The sequence below is a fragment of the Lacerta agilis genome, chromosome 2 (genome assembly GCF_009819535.1).
Source record: "Lacerta agilis isolate rLacAgi1 chromosome 2, rLacAgi1.pri, whole genome shotgun sequence".
Taxonomy (NCBI): Eukaryota; Metazoa; Chordata; class Lepidosauria; order Squamata; family Lacertidae; genus Lacerta; species Lacerta agilis.
The window spans coordinates 68,356,758-68,383,911 of NC_046313.1; the positions used below are offsets into that span (position 1 = coordinate 68,356,758).

The following is a 27,154-nucleotide window of genomic DNA, read 5'->3' on the forward strand; positions in this document are numbered from 1 at the left end:
TGAGCCCAGGGGTATTAATGTGACAGCCCCATGCAGAGACATCTGTATGCATCTCTCTGCCTGCATCCCTCAAGAAGACACCTTCTGCCTTGTGCAGTCAGTTGACGTTCACTGAGCTTTGGGGATTGAGGCCAGGTGGGGCCGGGGAATCATATGTGAGAGTGGATATGATAGAGCACAGGCTCAGGATTGAGGGCTGCCTTCCCCACCGCTGTTGGTTGAGCCTTTTTGGAAAGAGCCTTGCACCAGTCCTTGCAAATATACCTGACTTCGACTTATTTCGGCTCTGGCAGCTGGCAGTGAAATTGGCACTACGGACAGAACCTCTGGACCCAGATAGAATTGCTTTGCTGGGAGGGTCTCATGGTGGCTTTGTCTGCTGCCATTTGATTGCCCGATACCCAGAGATGTACAAAGCCTGTGTAGTCAGAAGCCCTGTCATCAACATGGCCACTCTACTGGGGACCTCTGACATCTCTGACTGGTAAGGAACTTAATTTCTTCATCTTTTTCTGCCTTGCCCAAGCCATTTTCATTCACCCATCTCTCTACCATGTCCCCTTCCTGAGTCAGTTTGAGCCAATCTCCCCAATCCTCACGATTCAGGTTGCATTCACCCTCTCTTCTTCTCTGACCCCATTGCCCCACTCAACAAGGCCACTTCTACAGCTATCTGAAAATAGTTTTTTGTTTGGCTCCTTGGTAGAGCTCAGGATTGAGGGTGTGATGCTAACAGACTGCATCGTTTCCATAGGAGGTATGCAGTGCTAGGTCTGCCATACTGCTTTGAGAGGATTCCTTCTGAGGAAGACCTGACTGCCATGCTGCTCTGCTCCCCTATAATTCATGCTGCAAAGGTAAGAGACAGTTAGTAGAACTGTTCATTGGATGTAGCACGTGTCCCTCTAGCAAGTGCCGTTTTTTGTTGGTTCATCCCCCAACCCACCCTTTGTGCCATATTTAGGGCTCTGTGCAAAATATGGTCTGAAGCTCAACATCAAATAAACTAAGATCATGGCCACTGGTCCCATCACCTCCTGGCAAATAGAAGAGGAAGAAATGGAGGCAGTGAGAGATTTCACTTTCTTGGGTTCCATGATCACTGCAGATGGTGACAGCAGTCCAGAAATTAGAAGACACCTGCTTCTTGGGAGAAAAGCAATGACAAACCTAGACAGCATCTTAAAAAGCAAAGACATCACCTTGCCGACAAAGTTCCGTATAGTTAAAGCTATGGTTTTCCCAGTAGTAATGTACGGAAGTGAGAGCTGGACCATAAAGAAGGCTGATCGCCGAAGAATTGATGCTTTTGAATTATGGTGCTGGAGGAGACTCTTGAGAGTCCCATGGACTGCAAGAAGATCAAACCAATCCATTCTTAAAGAAATCAGCCCTGAGTGCTCACTGGAAGGACAGACCCTGAAGTTGAGGCTCCAGTACTTTGGCCACCTCATGAGAAGGGAAGACTCCCTGGTAAAGACCCTGATGTTGGGAAAGATGGAGGGCACAAGGAGAAGGGGACGACAGAGGATGAGATGGTTGGACAGTTCTCGAAGCTACTAACATGAGTTTGGCCAAACTGCGAGAGGCAGTGAAGGATAGGCGTGCCTGGCGTGCTCTGGTCCATGGGGTCACAAAGAGTCGGACACGACTGAACAACAACAGTATTGCCCCAGTTTGGCACCAAAACTGTACTGCAGCTTAATTTGCATTTGCAGTATAGAATTCAGCATCCTGAGAACCCTTAGGGCTGAAGACAGACTTGACTGTATGTGAAAAATGCTTCCTGATATTTGAGCAGCCAGAAGAAAAGCTAAATAGGATTTCTGGTGTGTGTGCATAATCTCAATGTCCTTAATGGCAACAGGAATGCCCTTGACTATATCTATAAATAGCAGAAGCCAAATAGGCATCTAGGTTCCACTGGCTTCATTTGCATGGTCTATATAGTTGCAAGGTTCTAATTTTCTTGGCACAGCATTTTTATTTTTTACTTTAGTGAAAAGGCAGATTTTGGTACTTTGCTCCAGGCAAGAAGCAGGGCCTTGTTTTTGTTAGTCACACACTCCTTCTCCTACAGGTGCGCACACCATTATTGATGTATGTGGGTGCCAGGGACCGGCGAGTGTCTCCGTACCAAGCTCTGGAATATTACCGTGTGCTGCGAGCCAGAGGTACCCCTGTGCGGTGAGTTCTCATCCTTTGCCTTTCACATATTTGGGTTAGCAATCTTCACACTTTAGCTTGAACAGAATCCCATGCCCGGTAGCTGAGCTATTCTCTCTTCCAGAATGTATTGAAACAATCAGTGTTTGTAGAACACAAGTCTCTCGCAAAACTAATCCAAATATGAGAGCATGCATACTTTGAGGAGTGTGTGTGTTGCTTGTGCAATCCTTCTGTTCCCAAAACATGCCAGGACCCTTCTTCCAAGCTTTTCACATTGCATATGCATAAACTGCTCTGATTTCTCCTCAGTGTTGTTCCTTATGTTTGGCCAAGGCCTTCTCTTAAACATGGAGAGTGAACACACCAAGGAATTAAGGTTTCTCTATATTTGACTACAGTACGCTTGGAATCACCGGCTTGGTGGCTGTTGGTGGAATAGCACCCTCAGTCACTTCCACTTGGTGTTCATGAAGCTTCTGAGCCCCTCCTCGGTTTGCTGCCCCATTAAACTTGAGGTGGTGAGAGGGATTACCTTCGTGCTCTTCTGGAAAAGTGCATGGAATTGAATGGGGAAGCTAGAAGAGTAATTCTTCTCACTTTCTCCTTCAGCTGTATATGCTTAGACTCAGGTCAGTACCTGAGCAGCTGAATGGTAAGCAGAATAAGATGAGAGGAGAGGAAGGAAAGCAGTTTGGGAGTCTAGGAGGAGCAACTGGTGGCAGGTGGAGGGAGGAGGCAGAGAGGTGAAAATTGGGTGCTGCAGGAGTCAGTAGAGAAAGAGAATTAAGTGCCAGAAAGCAAAGGCACACACATGTATTTGCAAGTTGGATACAGTAAAATTGATCCTCTTGAAATGACACAATTTATTCTTAAGCATCACCAGCATCATTGTGTATGTCTGCATTGACAGAACCAGGAAAATGACAGCTCTGGAACTTTCCAGTCCTGCCACGGCACAAAACCATGGATCCAAGGCACAGGTCATCCTGGGAATTCTAGAGGATCAGCTTTAATTCTACTGGATCTGACTTTTACCCAGACCCCATAGGAAAGCAAAGTCTGTGTGTGTGTGTGTGTGTCCGTGCATCTGTTGTGAGGGGAAATGATTTGAGAAGGTGACAAAGAGAAAAGAACAACCGGAGGGGGTGGTGCTGATGACATTCTCTCATAATTCCAAATGCTTCCAGAGGACCAAAAAGGTTGGTGGCTCCTGAGCTATGCCATCCTTGCCTCCTTTTGCGCATTGTGTCCTGCCTAAATGAGATTTCTTATCAGAAGCAGCAGCAAGCTAACCAGTAGATGGTGCTGGTGCTTCAGTATCTCCCCTTTCAATCAAAGGGGAGAAATTCCCTTTACGGCTTATGCAAAGCGTACTCTAGGTACACTATATTATTACTACTTTGATCAGTTTTCACTCAGTTAAGTAATTGTCCACACTTTGGATACTCCTTTAGATCATTATTGTATGGCTGTGTGGCGTGGTTTCTTTTAAAATTGTAATATCAGGGAAACGATGCAATATGTAACAAACCTAAAGTTGAACAACTCTGTATCTGGAAAGACTAGCTTCAGCATCTAACTTGCATTACAAAAGAAGCTAAATGGACAGGTACAAGATAATCTGTAAGTGCTAGAAGCAGATTATGGAGGACTTCAGCAATAAATATCTATGGCTGGGTTGCAAGGCATCAATACCAAAGGGAAGTAAGGATTGAACTGAGAGAAGATATGGAAGGATAAGAGAAAACATTTCAGAGTTACTTTTCTATATGGTAGCTGTGTGGAGACATTTTGGTCAAAAATAACAGTAAAGGCGGCGGCGGGAGGGGGGGACTTGGGTCAAACTACATTTTATAATCTGTTCTGTTTTTGCTAACCTGTAAAAAAAGTCCATGTACAGCTAAAGGAATTGATTTCATATAGTGGGGTTGCCAGCCCAATGCCCACAGGAACCATGGTGCCTGCAAAGGCTGTAATTGGTACTTACAAACAAGGTCCCCAGACTCTGAGCTGCTTCTTTAAAAAAAATATGAATGTCTCTAACCCTCCTAGAAAGAAGTTATGGAGCAAACTGTGGAGGTACCCTTCTAAATGATTTCTGTAAAATGGGTGAGGCTGGCTTCTTCTGCCTGTCATTGTTTCTAATTATTGATGTTAGAGCTGTGATTGATAAGTGAGTTGTTTGAGCACCAGGCAGCAGGAATTGCTGGGGTTCTAAAGAGCTGCTGTGTCCCCGCCCCACCCTCTTAGTGTACCTTTCCTGCTCTGTTTTTCTAGGAGTCCTTGGAATCGCCACTATTTGCCCTGCTCTTTTCCCCTATCAACCAGGATGCACTTTTCCTGTGTTGACTTTGTCTAAGATCAGGTTATTTTCTGCAAATATTACTACACAGTAAGTGAAGCTAGGTGTTAAAGCAGGCATCCCCAAACTCAGCCCTCCAGATGTTTTGGGACTACAATTCCCATCATCCCTGACCACTGGTCCTGTTAGCTAGGGATGATGGGAGTTGTAGTCCCCAAACATCTGGAGGGCCGAGTCTGGGGGTAACTGTGTTAAAGAATCCCCTCCTCAAATAGCAAATGCAAAACATTGCAATGAGCCTTATGACATTTTTGTAGGTGCAGGAACTGTTGTCCAGGCACTCGTTTAGTATTAATTGTTTAGTTAGCTTAAAGTACAATGGTGTACATGTCTTATTCAGAAGTATTTCTCCTTGTGTTTAATGGGGCTAACTCCCAGGTAAGTAGTTGCAGGATGGCAGCCTAGGCTTTGGTTTAGGATTGGCATGGAATAAAACAGGGGTCTTGATCTGTAACTCCACACTGACTTCCCATGATAAATTTGAGGTATTCCAGGGGACAGGGGAGCAGCAATGGCTGTACACACTATTTTTTGTGTTATGCCTGTGGCAGCCATTTTGTGACAGGCACACTCAGCACTCTCAAAATTCAAAATGTGCTCAACTGGTCCAAAGAGGTTGGCAACCCCTGTCTTATATGCCTATTTACTACAAAATCATGGTATGAAAAATATTGGGGAAAGGCTCAGGTACCAAACAGGACTGAATGGGAATTGAAAATTTATTAATAGGCAGTAATGGAAAGCTTACAAGTTATATAAGGGTTAATGAAGGAAAGGAAAAGAATAAGAGACTTGTTCAGAACTGGAAAAAAGATGTTTGTTTTTTATTGGTATAATAGGGCACATACTTCAGGAACTTTACATTTTTTTACTTGACATGCTGTAACAAGAAACAGGTAGTGAAGGGCAAAATCAAAGTATGGATGTACTGTATAGCGTGGAAGTGTTGCATAGCCTAGTTATGTTATTAAACTTGAAATGCATATGCGTTGCATTCCTACGTAAATTCCAAATGGCGGCTGCAGTACACAGCGGAAACCATAGTTCGTCTTCAGTTGCACTATTATGCTTACAAAGTAGGCTGCAAACTTTCAAATCTTGTACATTCTTTCTCAGACATAGCTGTTTAGAGGAAATCTTTTTTTAAAGACTGTGTTACATTTTATAGCAGAAGAGCTGAAGGGAAACAGAAGGGTTGTGGAAAGGTTGGCACAAAGACCACCCCTGTTAATACAATCAGTTTCCTATATCCACAGGCATCAGAATATAGTACATGATCCACAGATAATATAACTGGTGTCCCTGGCCGTCTATTGACATCTCATCCTGCAGAGCAATATGGTTCCTTCTTACAAAGCCAAGTAGGTTGTGGAACACCCATGATTTAGCAGACCTATTTTCCCATGCTTCGGCTAGGCTGTAGGATCACCTGGGGTAGCCAGAAGACAAAGGGGTGTCTGAGTTTTGCCCTGAAGAGGCAGTTCAGACATCGTTAGAATTGTTCACAGAAAGCCGCACAAATGCCTTGCGCTTCTACTTTTTTGTGCTTCAGATCTAGTGTACAAAGGGGGAGCATTTATCAAGATGTAAAGGTTGGGACGCAGTTTGAAAACAGTGACCCAGTGCTGTTACCTATGCATCACTTCAAAGATAGAGTATTAGTTAGTTTAAAATGCCATGTTATGACAAAGTGATCGAGATTCACGGGGGTAATTGAATCATTCAGTCAGCCAGTGCTAGCTGGATAAAGTTCTCTTTAAGGTGGATGAGCTGTTGAGGGTCAGGTTAAATTTGAGGCTTGCTAGAAAGAAAGAACGAAAGAGCTGGTACAGAGGGTGCTTGATTGGAACTGAAGCAAGGGAAGGAAGGGGGGCTTTAATGCTTTGTCCCCACCATGGAATCAATTGGAAGGAAGCACCCATTTGCCGAAACAGGAGTATTCCTTTCATTATGAACAGCAAGCATGAGGAGTGATTCTGATTGGAAACTGGAGCAAAGGACTGAAGCCACCTTGTCACCATACAATAGTCCCAGTCCAGCTTCCCCATGCCCTGCAGTGTCAGCTCTTAACCTTTAAAAAACAAAAACAAGCAACCCAGGGCAAACTACATGACAATCATGATATTTAAGATACCTGTGGTATTTTTTTAAGGCTTTGTTATTGAAAGAATCTGGGTAGCTGCCAGCTTGAGTTTGGGATTAACCAACACCAGGAGGATAGCCTGAGCGGGGGAGAACATCACTATCACCACTGAACACACTATTGAACCAAATATCTGTTCTGGTTTTTCAAAGCTTCTAAAGACAATCAATAGTTGCGCTATGTAAAAAGCAACATAAATGATGAGGAGAGAGAGCACAGTCCCAGCTGCCTTGATATGAGCTTCTGTTTGGCGGCTCCTAAAACTGGCTCCTTTACCTGTCATATTGCAGATATGTCTGCAGAGTGAGGCTACAACCGTGATGGAGCAAAGTAAAGTCACAAGAAGGGGACAGCTTGAACCAGTAATTGAAAAGAAGACTTTGAAAGAACTGTCAGTTTCTACCCATGAGTATCCTTGAGTCGTGTTTGTTACGTTGGCTGTTGCGATGTTCTGATGTTGCATTGAAATATTATGAAATGCATAGGCAGAAAAGAGCAAGGAGACAGCTAGAGATCCCGCAATAAGCCAGGTCACCAGGTGTGATATCCTCAGCTTGCACCAAAGGAAGAGGGAGTGGGTGCTGTTCACTATCTTGATGCAATAGAAGACGCAAAGCCAGGCAAGGAGCCAATATCGGAAGAATATGACACAGCTTGCAAAGACATAAATCATTCGCATCATTAAGTAATTGAACTCCAACTTTAAGTAGTAAATGATTGGTGTTGAAGTCATCAAAACTGTGGCACAGATATTGGACATTCCCATGGACAGAAGAAGTTGTTCCTTGGCAGCGAGGGTCCTGCATTTAGCCCATTCAACAACCATCACTGCAGTTATAAAGCCATTGGAGATGAACCCACCGAGGGCCATGTCGATTACAACCACCAGAAAGGCAATGATTTGCAAAGAAGGCATATTTCTGGATTCTTGCAGATTGCTGTATAGGTAGTTGTTTACCAGCCAAAGTTGTTGAGTTCAAATGAAGAGTGTGGTAGGAGATCAGCAGCATACTTTTTAAAGCATTAGGAGCTATGCAAATGAACTGCATCAGACTACCAATTTCCATAATGCTTTTATTGGGGGTAGTGGTGTTGATACTAACTATATAGAAGGGCTTCCTGCCACACAACTTTGTATGTATCAGGAATGCTGCTCCAATTTGGTGTTTATGTGAATAAGAAAGTTAGCCATAGACAACCCCTTTTGTGGCCCACATTTTACTGCTCACTTAAAGAATAGCAGGAGCTGGAAATACTGCTGTTGAAACAAGGAATAATCCACCTCTGTAAACCACATTTGGAAGATGTTAGCTGGCTTGCTTACCCTCCGGTCCCCCTCATTTTGGTTTACAGGAACTTCATAGTCAATTCTTATATTTGCTCCCAGATCATAAGCAAATTCTCAGGCCCCAAACCTTGCACAGCCCTTGTCAGTGCAGTTTACCTTCCTAGTTCCTAGCTGCTCATCTCCTCACATGCTCCCTGAAAACATGGTTTCTTCTTCATGAAAAGATGCACAATGGACGAGGCAAGCTAGAAACCAGCATGGGATGGTCAAAATAGCAGAGTTAGCTCAGAGGCCTGTGTTTAAACACTATTTTACTTTTTTTAAGTTTTACCAGGAGCATTTCTACTTATTTGGAGTAGTGTATAATTGAACTACAGAAGCATAAATTTTGGTGACCAGTTCTCAGCTGACTTACTGAATATGCTGAATGCCTATTGATGCTTAAATCAACTTCAACCCTGCACTGTCCCATAGGACATGCAAAATGTGAAACAAGCTTTTAATACTGTCAGATGCTTTCATTTCTTCTTTTTAGTTTCCCCCAAAGGACCTCAATACTTGTCATCCCGAGTAAAGAAATTTACAGTGCTCAAGGATGCTGTCCATGCCAAGATCTCATACTTATATTGAGTCAACAGACACAGTCCAATTCAATTTATTTATTTGCAGTTTTTATCACCCACATTCATTGAATATGTCTACTTGAAAGTTAATCCTATTTTGTTATATGAGCTTGTTCTTAGGTGAGTGTACATAGAAATCTAGGTAACTGGTGTGTTTATCTTTCAGATTATGATAGGCTTTTTTATTCTTTTGTGTAGGAAGGAGCAACCCATAGCTCCAGATGTTCCTGAGCTACAGATCCCATCAACTAGCATTGTTCAGGGGTGATGGGAGCTGTAATTCAGCAATATCTGGAGGTTCACCACACCTGCTTAAAAAGCACTTAGGTTTGTTTACAACTATTTGCCAAAAGTGAAATGTAAATATGGGTCCCTGATAAAGCACAGTGGTAACTATATCCATTCCTTATTTGCATTCCTGAAATTGCCACTAAGGATTAAGTAGACTTAAGGTGACAGCAGATAATCTATTAACTATGAAAATATTGTTAGGGAAATGTAATGGATAAAATATCCCTATTTACGCTTTGTTGTTTAGTCATGTCCGACTCTTCGTGACCCCATGGACCAGAGCATGCCAGGCACTCCTGTCTTCCACTGCCTCCTGCAGTTTGGTCAGACTCATGTTGGTAGCTTCAAGAACACTGTTATTTACACTGGATTCATCCATTTCAAAAAAGAGAGCCTTCGATATAATCGAAACCTGGGCTGTACAATTAGTGATACAAAACTGCAGAATTGACAGCAGATACAACCAGCTATTGCAAGAAAATAGCAAATAAGGCAACAGCAACATATCATCTCCATGTAAAGACCCACCCAATACCTTTAAGAAGAGACATAAGACAATAAGTTAGCTTTATCACCTAAACTACATTCACCTAAGCTATTTACATTCACCTCGGAAGGTGTGTTAAAAGCTGGAGTGGTTTAAAAAAAAGGAATCTGTGTTAACAGAAGATATCTAAATTTTCTATGATATGCAGGTGATATGGTTATAATAATGAAACATCGACAAGAACTACAAGAAATGCTGGAATAACTGAACGAAGAATCAAATGAAAAATAAAAATACTTCTTTAGACTCGAAAGCTAAAGTGTTCAATATGTGCATATTAGCTTTGATGTGTTATGAAGAACTGGACACACAAAGAAAGACGAACATTTAAAGAATAATAAAACATGCCATGGGACTCACGATGTTAGGAATATCATTAAAAGATAGAAAAGCTAATAATTGGGCACAACAAAGACTGAAAGTTGTAATGGTAAAGGCCGTGAAGCTAAAGTGGACTGGTCATGTGGCCGGAGATGATTCAGGCCAATGGAATAAAACAGTGATAGTATGGTGACCCTACAGTTTTAAAAGACCACCTATGTGATGGGTGGACAATCCAAAACTAACAGTAGAACTTATTTGGATGCAGGAAGCAAACAACAGAAAGTGATGGAGAGAACCTGAAGAGGGGTATATCCAAAGATGGATGTGAAATGCTGTAGAAGAAGAAAGAAAGATGGGAGTATCTTTATTTAGATGCCTGAAAAGTCTAATTCTTGCATTACCTCTGTGCTTCAGTTGTCCCTTGGGATTTGGATAATAACTTTCATACAAGGCAGGAGAAAATGCAGACTAATGTTGAAGAAAGAATGTGTGATTTGAGCACACAGAAAATGCAATTTTACACAATGTTGAGGGAGAGACATTTGGTGTACAATGAAAGAGAAACAATATGCAAAGAAATGATCATATAGAAACATAAGAGCGGGGTGGGGTGGGGTGGACCCGTATGCATGTTTACTCAGAAGCAAGCCCTATTCTGGTCATTTCCTTCTGGGTAAGCAGGCATAGGATTGGGCATTGTTCACTTACCTTGATACAACAGAAGATGCAGAGCTAGAAAGAGCCAAAATGGGGATAATATAAGAAAGGCTGCAAATAGAAAATGCTGTGAATTCTCCAAGTGGTTCCTAAACACTTTATATAGTAATTAATGAAAACTGTAGTCAGTAAAACTGTCTCGCAGACATTGGGCATCGTTTGGAACAGAAGATGCTAACTAGTAGTGAGGTTCCCACGCTTAGCCCATTCAGTCATTATAACTATAAAGTCATTGCAAATGAGCCCGCAAAGGACCAAGTCAGCTGCAGTTACCCAAAAGCCAATGTTACAAACATTGCCCAAGGAAAGACATGAGTTGAACCCTCTTCTTTTCAGTCACTGGTTCTGGCTGTCCCTTTCATGAATCCCCCCCCCCAAAAAAAGCTAAGTACTATTACTATAGTCATATTGGTTAAGTGTCATACCGCAGGGCAGAAGCTCAGCTGTGAGGACATCACCATCCCAGAAATCTCATCCTCACAAGGTGTTTTTGCCCTTGCTGAAAATAGGGATGAGCTTGAAGCTGTAATGAAATGCTCGGAGGCACTTGGTTATGCTCCTTGGCTGAGAAACATCCAGGCCCCAGGCGATAATCAGTGGTAGTAGTATTATAAGCATGGTTTGCATTAGACGTGACACTAGGTTTTTAGAAGATCAGCCACAACAACAAACTACTGCCTCTGGTTGAGAAGTGCTGAAAACAGGACTGCCTTACACCACAGAGCAGGCATTTTCAACTCCCAAGGGACTGTGATCTACTCCCAGTACAAAAAAACTGAAGAAGTGTGCATGCACACTGAAGAAGTGTGCATGCACACGAAAGCTCATACCAAGAACAAACTCAGCTGGTCTCTAAGGTGCTACTGGAAAGAATTTTCTATTTTGTTACAAAAAAACTGGCAGTGATAAACCCATTGTCATTGGAGGGGGGAGGAGCGTGTGTGAGGTGGGTGGATTGCCCAGAGTTTTTGAGCTTTTGGGGGGAGGACTGCACAGAGTTTTTTAGCTTTCCCCCCATAACTTTTTGTACACAACAAGGATCCCGCGATTTACCAGGATCAGCCTGGGGATCTATTGGTAGATCACTATCTACTGGTTGAACATCCCTGCCATAGAGGTTTTTCCTGACTTAAGGGACACCCTCATTCCTCGGAACAAGTTCCAGCTGAACTGAGGTACTTGCTAACAATAAACTTAGAGTTGCAAAGTTTGAAGGGACCCAGAGGGTTGTTTAATCCAACCCCCTGCAATGCAGGATTGATTGCCGCATAAATTGATACGTTTATCTGTCAAATTATGATAGGTTTTTCTTTCATCAGTAACTTGAAAGGCATAAATTTGTTCACAGCTGTTTACAGAAAGGAAAATGCAAAGATGTGTGCCAGAGATAGCAGAGTGGTAAATATATCCCCCCTGTATTTGCATCCCTGTGGTTGCTGGTGAGGAATTAAACAGGCTTGAGACAGTGCCTTTGTTTAGATTTATGAAACTTCTAATTCTTTCATTACCCCTCTGCTTCAGTTGCCCATTGGGATGTAGATAACAACAGAACAGAAGGAAACACAGGCAATTAATTTGACGAATATGGTTCTACATGTCTATACTTTTGAATAGCTGCTCTTTTTTGTATAAGTAAATGTGGAAGGTCACAATCAAATGGCTCTGAACTAAAGCTCATACATCAATCATAAGGATAATCCCACTGCCCTGCAGAGGAATAGATAGGATTGCTAATTTCTTTCTAGTCATTCATATTGCTTACTCATTCAGACTAGGCATAAACATTGCTAGCAAAGTACTCAAAAGGACTGTTGAGATGCCTATAGCAACAAATTGTTCATTTGAAGTTACACACCAGCTCCTAGTTTTTCTGCTGAAATAGACATCTCAATTGCCCTTCTGTGCAGTGCAGTTCTGGGGAAGATAGCTGTGGAGTTGGAAGGTTCTCGTGGTGATTTTGTTGCCATTTATTTGGTCCCAGAGATGCCCAAAGCCTATGCAGACAGCTGCCCTGTCATCAACGTGGCCACTTTATTGGGGAACTCTGCCCACCCTTAACTGGTAAGGAACTTACTTGGTTCAGTAGTTCTGCCTTATTAATTGTAGAGTTGGAATGTTTAGTCAGAATCTTCTTTCTTGTTATTTGAATCCATTGGTTCAAGTCCTGCCCTCTGGAGCAGGAGGGCGGGGGGGAAGCTTGCTTCATCTTTCATGTGACAGCCCTTGAGATATTTGAAGATGGCTAGCATATCACCTCTCAGTCTCCTCTTTTCTAGGCTAAACATACCCAGCTCCCTCAACTGTTCCCAATAAGGCTTAGTTTCCAGACCCCTGGTCATCTTGGTTGCCCTCCTCTGCACACGTTCCAACTTGTCAACATCCTTCTTAAATTGTGGTGCCTAGAACTGGAGGGAAAAACCTCTCCAGGTATGATCTGACCAAGTCATAATAGAGCCGTACTATTGACTTCCCTTGATCTGGACACCATACTTCTGTTGATGCAGCCTAGAAGAGCATTAGCTTTTTTTTGCTGCTGCATCACACTCTTGACTCATGTTACACTTGTGGTCTAATAAGACCCCTAGATCCTTTTCACGTGCACTACCGGCAAGCCAGGTGTTCCTCATCTTATATTTGTGCAGCTGGTATTCCTGCCTCATTGCAAAACCTTATTTTTGTCCCTACTGAAATTCATTGTGTTAGTTTGAGCCCAGTTCTTCAATGAGTTAAGGTTATACTGAATCCCAATTCTTCCTTTTGTGGCGTTAGCTATCCCTCCCAGCTTGGTGTCATCTGTAAATTTGATGAGCATCCCCTCAATTCCTTCATCCAAACCTTTTATAAAGACATTGAACAACAGCGGACCTAGGACAGAACCCTGTGGCACCCCACTTCTCGGTTCTTTTTTGGATGATGAGGGACCATTAGTGAGCATTCTGGGTTCAATCAGTCAACCAGCTACAAAGGTCTGAGACCTGCGGGTATAGGGTGGTATATAAATCCAATAAATAAAATAAAAATAAAAATCAGCCCAACAGTTACCTCGTCCAGCCTACATTTTACTGCTTCTATACAAGAAATAGTAACCAATAATAGCATACTTGATGCAATTCATCAATGCAATTATCTATGCTAAATATGGAGATGTGTGATAGTAATGTGTTTGGGTTTGATTCAACTATTTTTCAGAAGCAGGGCTAATTTGCATGGTTTACCTTGGGAAAAATGTTGGGTGATATTTCAGAGTACATTTGGTTTTATCAGGAGACAGATCAACCCTAATGATAGACACACTGCCATGATTAGTACTAGATGATCATTTCTTCCCATGTCTGTTGTGATGACTGTCTTCACATGCAGGGAAAGTCCCTAACTCACTGAGGGTTTGAGACCCATCGACTTCCCTCACCTGGTTTAGCCGGCTATTCGAAGCCGTTAGCAGGGTGTGGCCACAGTTGCATGCTGACAGCTTCCAGAAGCCACAGGTGAGAGCTGAGAGCACGGTGGGGCCCAAACGTGGACAGACTACACTAGAAGGAGCATGATGCATTCCCCATCAGAGGTACTGCCCCTTCCAGCAACTCCTGCAGCCAAGCTGGTGCCAAACGTATTGCCCTGCTTTCCTTTAGACTACCGGTACATCAGCAAGGCTGAGAAAGGGTCTTGTTGTCTGGGCAGCCCAGGACCTCCCTATACACTGCTCAGGCTTACACTCTGGAGAGGTCACTTCAGCGCTGCTTCAGTGGTTTGTCTTCACCCTAGAGGCATACTCCATTGCCTCTCAGCACTGATGGAATGCCAACAACAATGTCATACCTGACAACACAGCTACAGATAATGAAAGGTCAGCTGTTCTATCAAACTTGTATGGCAGGAGATGCAAAATGGCCAGGTACAAGACAACCAGTCTTGGGTATACCAGGAAGGAGCTCACTGTTAGGGTTGAACAGAAGTGTTAGGGTTATACCGCTTAGGAACATTTAATAGTAGGCAAAGTGGTCTAAACCACTGAGCCTCTTGGGCTTGCCAATTAGAAGGTCAGCAGTTCGAATCCCCGCAACGGGGTGAGCTCCCATTGCTCGGTCCCTGCTCCTGCCAACCTAGCAGTTCGAAAGCACGCCAAAAAGTGCAAGTAGATTAATAGGTACCACTCCGGCGGGAAGGTAAATGGCGTTTCCGTGCGCTGCTCTGGTTTCACCAGAAGTGGCTTAGTCATGCTGGCCACGTGACCCGGAAAATCTGTCTGCGGACAAACGCCGGCTCCCTCAGCCTATAGAGCGAGATGAGGGCCACAACCCCAGAGTCGTTCGTGACTGGACTTAACGGTCAGGGGTACCTTTACCTTTACCTAAAGGGAAATTAAGGAAAAGCTTCTATACTTAAGTAAGGATTAATTTAGAGAAGGAAGGGAAGAGTCAAAGAAAACATTCAAAGTTATGTTCTCATATGGTATCTGTGTAATGAAGCAAAGAGGTTTTGGTCATCGATATAGAATATAACAGACAAAAATGACCCTGTGGCAATTTAGATTTTAGAATCCATTATATTTATACTAAGTTGTACAAATGAGTCCATGGTCTTAATGCCATGTATCATTGTAGCTGCGAGATTGTGTTATGCAGAATAGGTAGGGAAAGGTTCGTGGCAAAGTGGGTGACATAAACGTAGGAATATGCTGTAATGGGAAGCTTAGGCATTGCATGAGGGTGAAAGGAGGAGGCAAAAAATTAACAGATTTGTTCAGCAAATTAGTAGCACAATAAGGCAAAAACAACAACAACAACAACAACAACAACAACAACAACAACAACCCCACACCTTCTAGTTTTTCCTTTGAATTTAAGGCTATGTTTTTGGAAGCATCTGCATAGCTGCCTGCTTGAGCTTGGGATTAGCCAACAGCAGGATGGCACCCTGTGCAGGGGAGTACATTAGGATCACTGCTAGACACACTGAATAAACAGGGGTGATACTTTCAACATTTTCAATTACAATTATGGAATGTGCCACATAAAAAGAAATGTAAACGATCAGGAGGGAGAGCACTGTCCCAGCTGCCCTGATATGAGCTTTCGTTTGGAGGCTTTGAAAACTGCCTCCTTTACCTGTCATCTTGCAGACATGTGTGCAGAGTGAGGCTACAATCACAATGGAGCACAATAAAACCAGAAGAAGGGGACAGCCAGTAGCAGTAATTAAAAAAAAGGTTTGCAGAGAACGGTGAGGTGGGGTTGCTTTATTTCCTTGAGTCACATTTGAAGTGTTGGTTGCTGTGTTGCTCTGGAGCTGAAAAGAAATGTGTGGGATTGTAATCAAGGAAACAAAAAACGAAAAGACTTGAGATCCCACAAGAAGCCAGGGCAGCAGCTGCGATATCCTCAGCTTGCACCAAAGGAAGAGGGTGTGGGTGCTGTTCACTATCTTGATGCAATAGAAGACGCAGAGCCAGGCAGTGAAACAAAATCGGGTGTATGAGACAAAGGTTGCAAAGAAGTAGAATGTTTGAAACACTAAGCCATTGGTTGAGTTGGTTATGAAGAAATTAGTAATGACTGCAATCTCACAGGCAGTGGCAAAGATATTGGACGTACCCAGAGAGAGAAGTAGTTGTTCACAAGTTGCAAGACTCTTGCATTGAGCCCATTCAGTGACCATCACTGCAACTATAAAACCGTTGGAGATGAGCCCACCTAGAACCCAGTCAGTTGCAGCCACCAGAAATGCAATGATTTTGGAAGAAAGCATATTTCCAGATTCTTGCAGACTGCTGTACAGGTGGACTGACCAAAGCTCTTGAGTTCATGCAGCGCGCAAGTGTGATGGTAGCAGATCAGCAGCATACTTTTTAATCCATGGGGAACTATGCAAATGAACCCAGCATCAAACTATGTAAATCAGTGTGCTCACATACTGCCAAGTTCTACAAGGCTCTTATTTGGGAGAGTGGTGTTGATAACAGACTGTATAGAAGGGCTTCCTGTCACACAACCTTTTGTGAATCAAGGATGTTGCTACATTTTGGGAGTTATGTGAATAAGAAAGCTTGCCACTGGCATCCACCGCAGTTGCCCAGATTTTTCTCTGCAGGGAAAAAGTGTTAGGAGTTGGGGAAATGGCCCTTGAAGCAAGGAAGAAACATCAAGAAATGGCATTGGAAGATACTCGTTGTCTTGCTTACACTCAGACCCTCTTAGGTTTGGTTCTCATGGCTTTTTAGCCTATTATCCCACTTCATTAAAAATATCATTTCTACCACAGGAAGCTATCTCATGCCCCAAGCTTAAAAGCTTCATAAAGTCTTCACCAGTGCAGTTTTTTTGGTGGCTGCTTATTTCTCTGACCCCAATCCAATTGTTGACATCCATCTGTCAGTTTTCTTCTTTATGAACAGATACACAATTCAGTGATGCAGTATCAGACTTCAACAAGTGACAGCAATGGAGTTACCGGTAGCTCAGAGATCATTTTTCCAATGCACATGCTGCAATTGCTGCTCTGCTTAAATCAGCTCCAGCTCTGCACTGACACACACAGTATACTCATAATGTAGAGCCAGTTTTTAATACTGTCAAATGCTTTTGTTTCTTCTATTCAGTGTAGCCAAAAGACTTCATTGCCTGTGCCATTCAAAGTAATGTTTTTGATACATACTCAAGGTTGTTGTTGCAATGCTAAACCTCTGAACTTTTAAAGTATATATATGCATTAAGGGACATAAACAGTCCAAGCTATACATCCTTGAAATTTAATCATACTATATTCAATGGGCTTACTCTATGCACAGTGTGCATATGATTACATGATAGGTTTATCTGTCATATAATTATAGGTTTCTGTTTCCTTAGTGTCTTAAAAGCACACAGATTTGTTTTTTGCTGTTTTCCAGGATGGAAAAAGGTTTAGTGTCTTTTACTAAGTCTAATGGTAACTTTTTCTCTTTTCTTGCATCACTATAATTGCAGCTGAGGATCAAATAGGCATAGGGCAGAATATTTTATTAGAGTCATGCAACATCTAATTCTTGCATTGCTTCTGTGCTTCATTTGCCCCTTGGGATGTGGATAACAAACTACCTAAAGGGTGGGCGGGGAGCAAAAAATGCAAATTAGCATGTAAAAAACGTGTTGTGCTTAGAACACACAGGAAATGCAATGGCATCATGTTATCTTGAGACCTTGTTGTACATAAATCAAACTATTCAAAGTAGATAAGAGCACAGTATGATCAGAAATGTCTGACTCCATTAAATAACAACCAACCACCTGTTCATATGAGTCAACAGAGGGCACATAAAAGTGATAGCCTACCCATTCTTTCCATCTTCCGCATGCTGAGTCTGTTTTTTTCCACATGAAGGCTCTATTTAGCTATTCTGATGAATAGCCATTGATAGACCTGTCCTTCATGGTACATCTAATCCTCTCCTAAGATCCAGGGGGGACAGCAGGTGGCTTTGAGGATGGAGCAGGTCATGGCAAGACTTCAGAGGGAGATGAGGCTGTGATGGAGACAGGCCTTAATGTCCTTACAGAGAAGGAGATGGTACTGAAAGGAGTACATAGAAGCTACCGGTATATATGAGAGTCTTTGCTCATCGTAGTCCACAGGAACTTCTAAAATATAATTTTGTGTTGTTCCCTTTGCAGGCTGTTGTGGTACCCAGAAGAGAATCATGCTGTAAGTGGAATGGAGGCTGAAGCAGATGTCTTTATGAACAGTGCACAGTGGATTTTGCATTACCTTTCTAAGGAAGCGGACCCTGAAAGTCAGCAGCCAGCTGAGAAATAAAGGATCTCAAATATTAAGAAGCAGCCAGCCTGTGGAGATACACACCATGCCACATGAAGATTGCCAGATAGAATAGATCTAGGCTTTGTATCCCTGACAGGAGTCCCGTTCCTCTTTCAGTGTATTCTTGGTCTTAAAAGATGTGCTGCTGGTGCCTTGGAAGCTGCCTTGTACAGAGTCAAACCATTGACCCCTGCAGCCCAGTACTGTCTATGTTGACAGAGAGCAGCTCCCCAGGGTGTCAGATTGCAGGCATTTTCAGCCCTATCTGAAGATGCTGAGGATTCAAGCTGGGACCTTCTGCATGGGCAGATGTTCTACCACTGTGCTATGATGTAGGTCCTTTTCAGAAAATCCCCAGCAAACAGTCAACTGTCTAATTGAACTTAACTCTTGTAGCAAACCTGATGCCTTAAAATTTTGTATTGCTGCTTATAACTACAAGGCAGTATGGATAGTGCTTACTTATTTATTTACAGGACACCAGATCTTGGAATAATAGGTGCTAAAATAAAAAAAAACCTCAACCTTCTTGTTTTTATTGTTGTATGTACTAAGCTATACATAGCCAAAGTGGTCCCTGAGGGAATTAAATGTCATATAAGATTATAGCTTCAAGATTGTGGTATGCAAAATATGTGGGAATCACTGATATACCAGCAACAACTATGTCACAGTGAGAACCCTAAATGTAGGAATATACAGCAATGGCAAAGCTTATGAGTTTTATAATGATGAAAGAAGGAAGGGCAAAAATTTGCAGGTGCCCCCCCCCCCGCCAAGATTGGAAAATGTTTGTTGTTTATTGGCATAATAAAGCAATATTTCAGGAGATAATAAAACTTTTATTTGACATGCTATAACAAGAAAAAAGAACAACAAATATCGGTAGGTTTAAAAGCTAACACATTTATGCATGTAATATTATCCTGAGAGGTGAGTACATATATAAATATTTTGGGTGTGGAGATTGTAAAAAGTGAGGTCAGAGGGAAATGAAATGCGCAAAACCTCCAACGGTGATAATTACGTATTTAGCAGGTGTCGTTCACAAAACAGTTTTTGATGTCACAGATATTGTTATTGGTAAGTAAATACAATGTGCTAAGAATTTTCTTTCGCTGTTCCGTCAAACAAATGTAGCAGTGAAAACTCTTGATGTGTATTGTAATTTAGTGGTTTCACATTGCAGTGTCCCTGTGAAGCTCCTTTGCTACAGGATGACTAGTCAAAAAATTTTTACACTGTGTACTGGACAGTTAAAATGCATATTGCCATTTCTGATGTCCAATTTTTGTCCATTTCTTATTTTGCATAGAGACTGCCCTATGTAAAATGCAGATGGGCATAACTGGCAGATGGCATATATCGCATGAAGAGGAGAATCGATCCCTTATGTTGCTGATGGCATTATCAGGCCTGGGAAATGTGTTGCACTCTAGTTTGGCCCTAAGAATTTTCCTCAAATAATCCTTTTATTGGTATTTTTCAGAACAGGAATAAGAAACATGTGTGCCTAACAGAACAACACAGGGGGAAAAAACCCAAACCATTAACTTAAACACAATGCTCTCTGTGTGGCCAGTGTCAGTGTCCTTAAGAATTGTTAAATCTCTGTTTTTGGAAACATCCTGGCAGCTGCTTGCTTGAGTTTGGGATTAACCAACACCAGGATGGCAGCCTGCACAGGGGAGTATGTACATTAGTGTCACTGCTACACACACTAACGTGGGGTGTTTTTTTTACCCTGTCCAATTGTAAGCAAGGTCTCTCTCTCACACAGTCAAAAGGTCCAAGTAAAACAGAGGGAATTTAAATGTTATATGAGTAGAGTTTCAAGGCTGGTATGTAAAATGTTTGGAAAAGGCAAGAACCATGACATATGATTCAAAATGCAGGAATATGCAGTAATGGCAAAACCTATGAGTTTATACAACTGAAACAAGGGAGGCAAAAAGTAAGAGGCTTATTATTCAAGATAAGAGATTGCTTATGGATTGTTGACATAATAAAGCACATCAGTAAATAATAAGGCTGTTATTTGACTTGCTGTAACAAACAAGAACAGTGAAAAGTCGTAAGGCAGAAAATAGTAGTAGTAGTAGTAGTAGTAGTAGTACTAAATAATAATAATAAATTTATTTATACCCCACCCATCTGGCTGGGTTTCCCCAGCCACTCTGGGTGACTTCCAACAAAACATTAAGATACAATAATTCATGAAATATTAAAAGCTTCCCTAAACATATTTCCCTATAGAATGAAATGTATGTACAATTATTCTGAGTTGCAAGGGTGTGTTTGTGTGTTGGTGTGGCGATTGTAAAAAGTAAGTTCAGAGGATGAAATGTGTAAAACTTTGGACAGTGATAATTACATGGTTAACAGTGGTAATTCCCAAAACAATTTTTTATGATGCAGAAATCATGGCACCATTAAGTACAAGGAATGGACAAGGAATTATTTGGCTCAGTTCAAATGATAGCACTGAAACTCTTGATGTATTTTAATTCAATGGTTTCACATCGCAGTTTCCCTTTGAAGTTCCTTTGCTGTAGGACGGCAACTTTCAGGTTATTTACAGAGTGCCATTCTGCCAAAGGCTTTTTAAATATTGCCATCTCTGATGTCAGACTTCTGTCCATTTCTTATTTTGCATCTAGGCTGGTGTGTTTGTCCTCAGTAGAATGCAGAAAGGAGTTTCTGATGGCGGATATCACGTAGGAAGATCGCAGATATCACATTGGAAGATGTGGAGTGAACAAACTCCTGATGTTGTGAACAGCATTCTAAGGCTGTGTAATAGTGCCACACGGGCTGCTCCCTGGAATAAAGATCCCTGGTATAGATATGTTGTTTCTTGGGAAGAGCTGTTCAAGAGCAGGAGATGCCTGTAAACATCACGTTTGTTTTCCTATTTTCGAACTTAGGTTTCTCCTATGGCAATTCTTACTGTAGATGCCTTGCCCAATGAGCCTGAAGGGATGTTAATGTTTCATTTTAATAAAGGAAGTAGCTGACATAGGGGGAGGAAGCAAGGCTGCTTGTGACTGGGGCAAGGTGGGGCAGGAGTCTTTAACCATCCCATCATCCACCATCCCAATCAGAACCACAATGGGAGAAAATCTGCTGTTGGCATCAATAGGCCCTTTCCTCCCACGGCAAATGGCAGGCATGATAGGAGGGGTCAATTCCAGTTTGTGTGCAGGAGAAAACATGCACCACTCTGCTCCAGACCCGCCTTGGGCCCCCTGAGCTAGCTCTTCACAAAAGGCAACACCTAAGAATGGTTAAGGCTTTGCTCTTGGAAGCATCCTGGCAGCTGCCTGCTTCAGCTTGGGATTCACCAACACCAGGAGGGCAGCCTGCACAGGGGAGTACATTAGTATCAGAGTCAGACACACTGAAATGGCAACTATATCTTTGTTAATATAGCCAGTTAAAAATAAGATCTTTGCCGCGTAAAAAGAAATGGAAAGGATCAGGAGGAGGAGCACTGTCCCAGCTGCCTTGGTGTGAGCGTCTGTTTGGAGGCTCCTAACATTGGATCCTTTCCCAGTCACTTTGTAGACGTGTCTGTAGAGTGAGGCTACAACCGTGATTGAGCAAGGAAAAGCTATCAGGAATGGACAGCCAGCACCAGTAATCAAAAAGATGATTTTGAAATTAGTAGCAAAATCAACCTCTGTTTTGTCTTGCGTCGTGTTTGTAATGCTTCTCTGGGGTTTAATATACACACTCTGCACTGCAAGGAAGGAAACAAGCAAGGAGATGGCTTGAGATCCCCAAAGAAACCAAGGTACTATCCGTGATATCATCAGCTTGCACCAAAGGAAGAGGGAGCAGTTGTTGTTAACGATCTTGAGATAATAGAAGAAACAGAGACAGGCAGTAAGCCAGAATCGGGAGGCTGTGAAAAAGATTCCAATGAAGTAGTATATTTGTAAAGTTAAGAGGCTGCTACAGTCAGAGGTTACCGGTAAGTAGTAATTAATTAAATATGGAGACACAACACCCGAGTAGCCAATATTGGACATACCTAGGGACAGAAGAAGTTGTTCTCTTGCATCAAGTTTCCTGCTTCTAGCCCACTCAATGACTATCACTGCCACAATAAAGCCATTGGAAATGAGCCCACCGATGGCCAGGACAGCTAGAGACGCCAGAAAGGCAATAAGTTGAGGAGAAGGCATCTCTCCGTCTCCTTGCAGATTACTGTACCAGGTGGCCTTTCACCGATCCAAAGTTGCTGCACTGAGATGGAGTGTGCAAGTGAGACAGAATATCTGCAGCATCCTTATGAATGACCGGGGAACTATGCAAATGAACTATGAACCAAACTGTAAATTAATGAGACGCTCCAGCTTCTCATTTCCATATATCGGGTCCTCCCTCAAAGAAGGCACGTGTTGTGGTGTGACCTGGCAACCAAACACTGTTGTGTGGGTGGGATCGTTTGGATAGCCACAATACCCTATTGGTAGGTCCCTTGATGCTGGGAGTAATCTGACCAATGGGACGCAAGTAAAGGACATCAAGGGACCTATTTAAGCCCATGCACGTGCACCTGAGCTTCCTCTTGGGGCTAGTGCATTGGAACACCCGCCCAGCTCTCCCTATACTGGTATTTAGGGCTTGCGCTTGACCTTGCTATGCCGTTGTGTGTCACTTGTCATTGGGACGGGCACAGCAGGAATTTCCCCCACTTGGCTGATTGGCTGGTGCCATTTGGGTTTCGCCTGTCGCATAGCAAATCATCACAACTTGTAAGGTTGCGGATAGGCTCTGGTTCAGTTGATAGGGGTGGCAGAAGGGTTTCGCCATCCCTATGCGAAGGGTATTCCGGTAAAGGAATCCAGGGACTCAATGGTTTGGTCAACCCTGAGAGGGGTTGTGCCCGTGCTGGAGTCCAGGGGCACATCCGGGTGGTGAACTGGCGGGGTCCCACCTTCCGCTGTCCCTGGTGTTCACCCTTGGCTGACCTATGATAGAGCTCTGGGTCAGCGCTTGGTGCAAGGGTGCAGGGAGCTAGTCAAACCAGAGCCTATGCAACCACTCACTTGATTGTAATCAATAAAGTTGTGGCTTAAATTCTGCCAAAAACCAAACCAAAATTTGAGTCTTGACTGAATTTATTTCTAGGGGGTGGTTAAAGGTCTAAACATGCAATGCCTCTATCTGGCATAGTGGTGTGGTGTGGACAGAAACTGTATCAGAGGGCTGCCTGTCACTCTACTTTGTATAAATGGGGGGGGGGGTTGTATGCTCCATTTTGCCGGCCCCGTGATTAAGAAAGCTTGCCACAGGCAACCACTTAGCAGTGGCCCAGAGATTATGTAAAGAATAGGAGGAGCTGGAAATTCCAGCTGGCTTGTTTGTCCTCAGACCCTCCTGCTTCTGGTTCCCAGGCCTCTGCAGCCTTTTCTTTTCTTTGATCCCAGATTATAGGCAAATGCTTCTTCCTCAACTGCAAGCCATCTCATGCCCCAAAGTAAAAGCTATCTGCAGTTATTTCCAATGCAGTTTTCCTTTCCTTTGCCTGCTGCTAATTTCTTTAACCACAGTACAGTATTTATTCTTTTTAAAAACAGATGAATGCAAGGTCAAATTGCAGTGTGTAACAACCACAATAGCAGACTTAGCTCATAGATCCAGCTGCACTCATTTTTCTATTGGACATTCCGCACTGCTGCACATTCTCCACTCCAGCTCTGCACTAACCCAGTATATTTATAATGTAGAACCTATTTTTAATACTACCCAATACTTTTGTTTCTTCTGCCTATTTTTTTCCAAAAGACCTCACTGTGTGTGTGTGATTCAGATACCATTTAGACTGCACTGTTGCCATGCCAAAGATCTAAACTTTGGGATCTTTAAACAGAGGGACATGTCCAGGCCAATCCTACTATATTCATTGTGCTTTCTCTAAGGTTAGTGCACCTACGATTGCATTCCTGATTGATAGGTTTACTTGCAAATCATGATAGGATTGTGTGTGTTTTTTTAGTGTCTTAAAAAGCACACATTTGCTTGTTGCTGTTTTCCAGAGCGGGAAATGCAAAGATGTGTATTTAATTTAGCACATTGGTAACTGGATCTGTTTGCCTATTTGATCCTCAGCTGTAATTATAGCAATGCAAATAGCAAAGGACATCATCTTTTATTAGGGTCTGTCAAAATGTCCAATTCTTGGACCGCATCTGTGCTTCCATTGCACTTTGAGCTGTGGATCTCAACCTTCATAAAGGGCAGAGAGAGGAATGCCATGTAACACATTAGGAGAAATGTGGTGCTTTGAGTGATCAAAGTTGGTTTCAGTAATATTTTCAGGCAGGAGCTGAACACATGGAGGGGTAAGACAGCACTGCCTCCCAGGGTCCCTCTAGGTTGCTGCAAGAGAGGGAAGCAAGGTAGCAGAGATCTCAGTGTAGTCCTCCCTGTGGCTTGGGTGCACCAACCTCCTCACCCGGATTGCTTTACTCATCTCTTCTCAGTAACAAGCATGGACTTCGGACTTGGGAAGTGAGGAAAGGAAGAGTGCCGAACCCCACCAACCGCTGCTGTCTGCAGGACATCAGGCTACCTCTAAATTAACTTATTTCACTATTACAGGGATGGGGAACCTGTGGCTTTTCAGATGTTGTTGGACCACAACTCCCATCATCAACCGCTAGCAGGGGCAATGGTCAGGGATGATGGGAATTGTAGTTCAAAAACAGCTGGAGACCCAGGTTCGGGAAACTCTAATCAACCTCCTGCCATGCAGGAATCTTTCACCCAATAAGGGGCTTGAACCCATGATCCTGAGATTAAGAGCCTTATGCTCTACTGACTGAGCTATCTCTATCTATGGAAATTTATGGACCTATGAAATGAACAGGTATAAGAAAACAAGACCTACGTTCTGTCCTGTTTGCTGTGTGGGCAAGCAGGCATGATACAAAGTCAAAACAACCCCAAGGCAGGCAAATGGATTTCAAATCCTATAGAGATGTATGATAAAGGAGACTAACAAATTTAACAACAACAGCAGCAGCAACAACAACAACAACAACAACAACAACAACAACAACAACAACAACAACAACAACAACATATCATCATCATAACAGAGATGATACCTCTGATTTTTGAAAAATCTAATTCTTACATTGCCTCTGTGCATCAATTGCCCCTCAAGATCAGATAAGAAGCTTCATAAAGGACAGGGAGGGGTGAAGCAAACTAGCGTAATAAATACGTTGTGTTTTGGGCACACAGGAAATGCTATCATACACAATATTGTAGGGAGACATAGATGCACAGAGGCTGATCCATCCCAAGAATATAAGTGTGCTGTATGATAAAAAATGTCTGACTCCATCAAGTAGCAGCCAATCAGCTGTTCCTAGCAGCCAACAGACAGTGCACAAAAGTGATAGCCTACCCATTCTGTCTAGTTAATAGCCATTGGTAGAGGAGGAGCAGGTCATGGTAGGGAGGTGAAGCTATGATGGAGACAGACTTAAGTGTCCTTACAAAGAAGAAGATGAGACTGAATGGAGTTCAGGAAGGAAGGAAGGAAGGAAGGAAGGAAGGAAGGAAGGAAGGAAGGAAAGAAGGAAGGGTATATGGGAGTCTTGGCTCATCATAGTCCACAGGAATTGAAAATGTATGAATATGTTGAGTTTCATAAGAGTGAAAGAAGGGAGGAAATAAAGTAACAGGTATTTTTTTCAGGATCAGAAAATGTTTATTGCCTCCTGACATAATAAGGCACATACTACAAGATATAATTAGGCTTTTATTTTACATCATGTAAAAACAAATAAGAATGGTGAGGAGACTCAAGGCTAGCACATTTATGCATGATGTCCTGGAGTTGCCAGTACAACTGGGCATGGGCGATCGTAAAAAAAAAAAAAAAAAAAAAAAAAAAAGGTCAGAGGGAAATGAAAAGTGTAAAACTTCAGCCAGCGATAATTACATAATTAACAGTGATAATTTCCAAAACCCTTTTTTAAATGCATATATCATGGGACCGTTAAGCACATGGAATATGAGAGGAGTTCTTTGTGTCAGTTCAGTTTACAAATAGCAGTGAAAACTCCTGATGTAGTGTAATTCAGTGGTTTCATGTCCCAATGTCTCTTTTGAAGTTTCTTTGCTGCAGGATGGCTACTTTCAGGTTATTTACACAGTGTCCTAGGACCTAGAAGGTTTCACTGTTCCGCCACTTCCTTTTGAATATTGAGATTTCTGACATCAGATTTTTGTCCATTTTGTGTAGAGACTAGCTCATTCCTCCTCTGTAGAAAGCAAAAGGGCAATGCTGGCAGACATCATGTTGGAAGGTGAGCAGGTGAACAATCCCCTGAGGTTTTGGATGGCATCATTAATTCTGAAACAGTTTTCCCAGAGTAAGTCTGTGTACAGCGTCTGCGTTCCCCATCTCCATAGCCCTGTTACGGGCATGTTGTTCCTTGGGAAGAGCTGTTTTGGATCAGGAGGTGCCTGTAAGGAAGTATAAGTCAACAGCCAAGGCGTGTGAAAGGGAAGTGTCATTCTCCAGACTTGGGTGTCTATAACTGATGAAATGTGTGAGTGATTTCATTTGGGAGCTGTAAGTGGCATCTGCTTTGTTTTGCTGTATTAGATGGGCATTGTACTTTGAGGAATGCCTGGTGTAAGTTGTTAAGCAGCAAGTCCTTATCCCGTGATCCTGAAGAGATATAGCAGGCTTCATTTCAAGAAAGCAGCTGCCATGAGGAAGTGGTGGGGAGAGAAGGCTGGTTGTGACTGTGGCAAGGAGGGCAGGGGACTTTAACCATTAATCCTTCCTTTTCCCGATCAGAATCACAGTAAAATAAAAACAAGAGCCCTCAAACGGAAGCCCACGTCAAGGCAGCTGGAACAGTGC

The 27,154-nt window shown here is 42.7% G+C and overlaps 2 protein-coding genes across 2 annotated transcripts in view; one reads left to right on the plus strand and one right to left on the minus strand.

Moving 5' to 3' along the window:
- Positions 1 to 19,004, plus strand: part of LOC117041624 (acylamino-acid-releasing enzyme-like) — a 45,689-nt gene extending 26,685 nt beyond the window's left edge. Inside the window, exons 19-22 of the mRNA XM_033140589.1 lie at positions 294 to 484; positions 755 to 857; positions 2,081 to 2,187; positions 18,111 to 19,004. Coding sequence (XP_032996480.1) covers positions 294 to 484; positions 755 to 857; positions 2,081 to 2,187; positions 18,111 to 18,252 — 543 coding nt within the window. The 3' untranslated portion in view covers positions 18,253 to 19,004. The remainder of the gene's footprint in view (positions 1 to 293; positions 485 to 754; positions 858 to 2,080; positions 2,188 to 18,110) is intronic.
- Positions 19,005 to 21,542: 2,538 nt separating this feature from the next.
- Positions 21,543 to 22,548, minus strand: LOC117042315 (taste receptor type 2 member 10-like). The gene is made up of 2 exons (XM_033141863.1): positions 22,268 to 22,548; positions 21,543 to 21,868 (listed from the first exon to the last, which is right to left on the minus strand). The coding sequence occupies exons 1-2, from the start codon at positions 22,443 to 22,445 to the stop codon at positions 21,543 to 21,545; spliced, it is 504 nt and encodes a 167-aa protein (XP_032997754.1). The 5' UTR covers positions 22,446 to 22,548.
- Between the last annotated feature and the right edge of the window lie 4,606 nt (positions 22,549 to 27,154).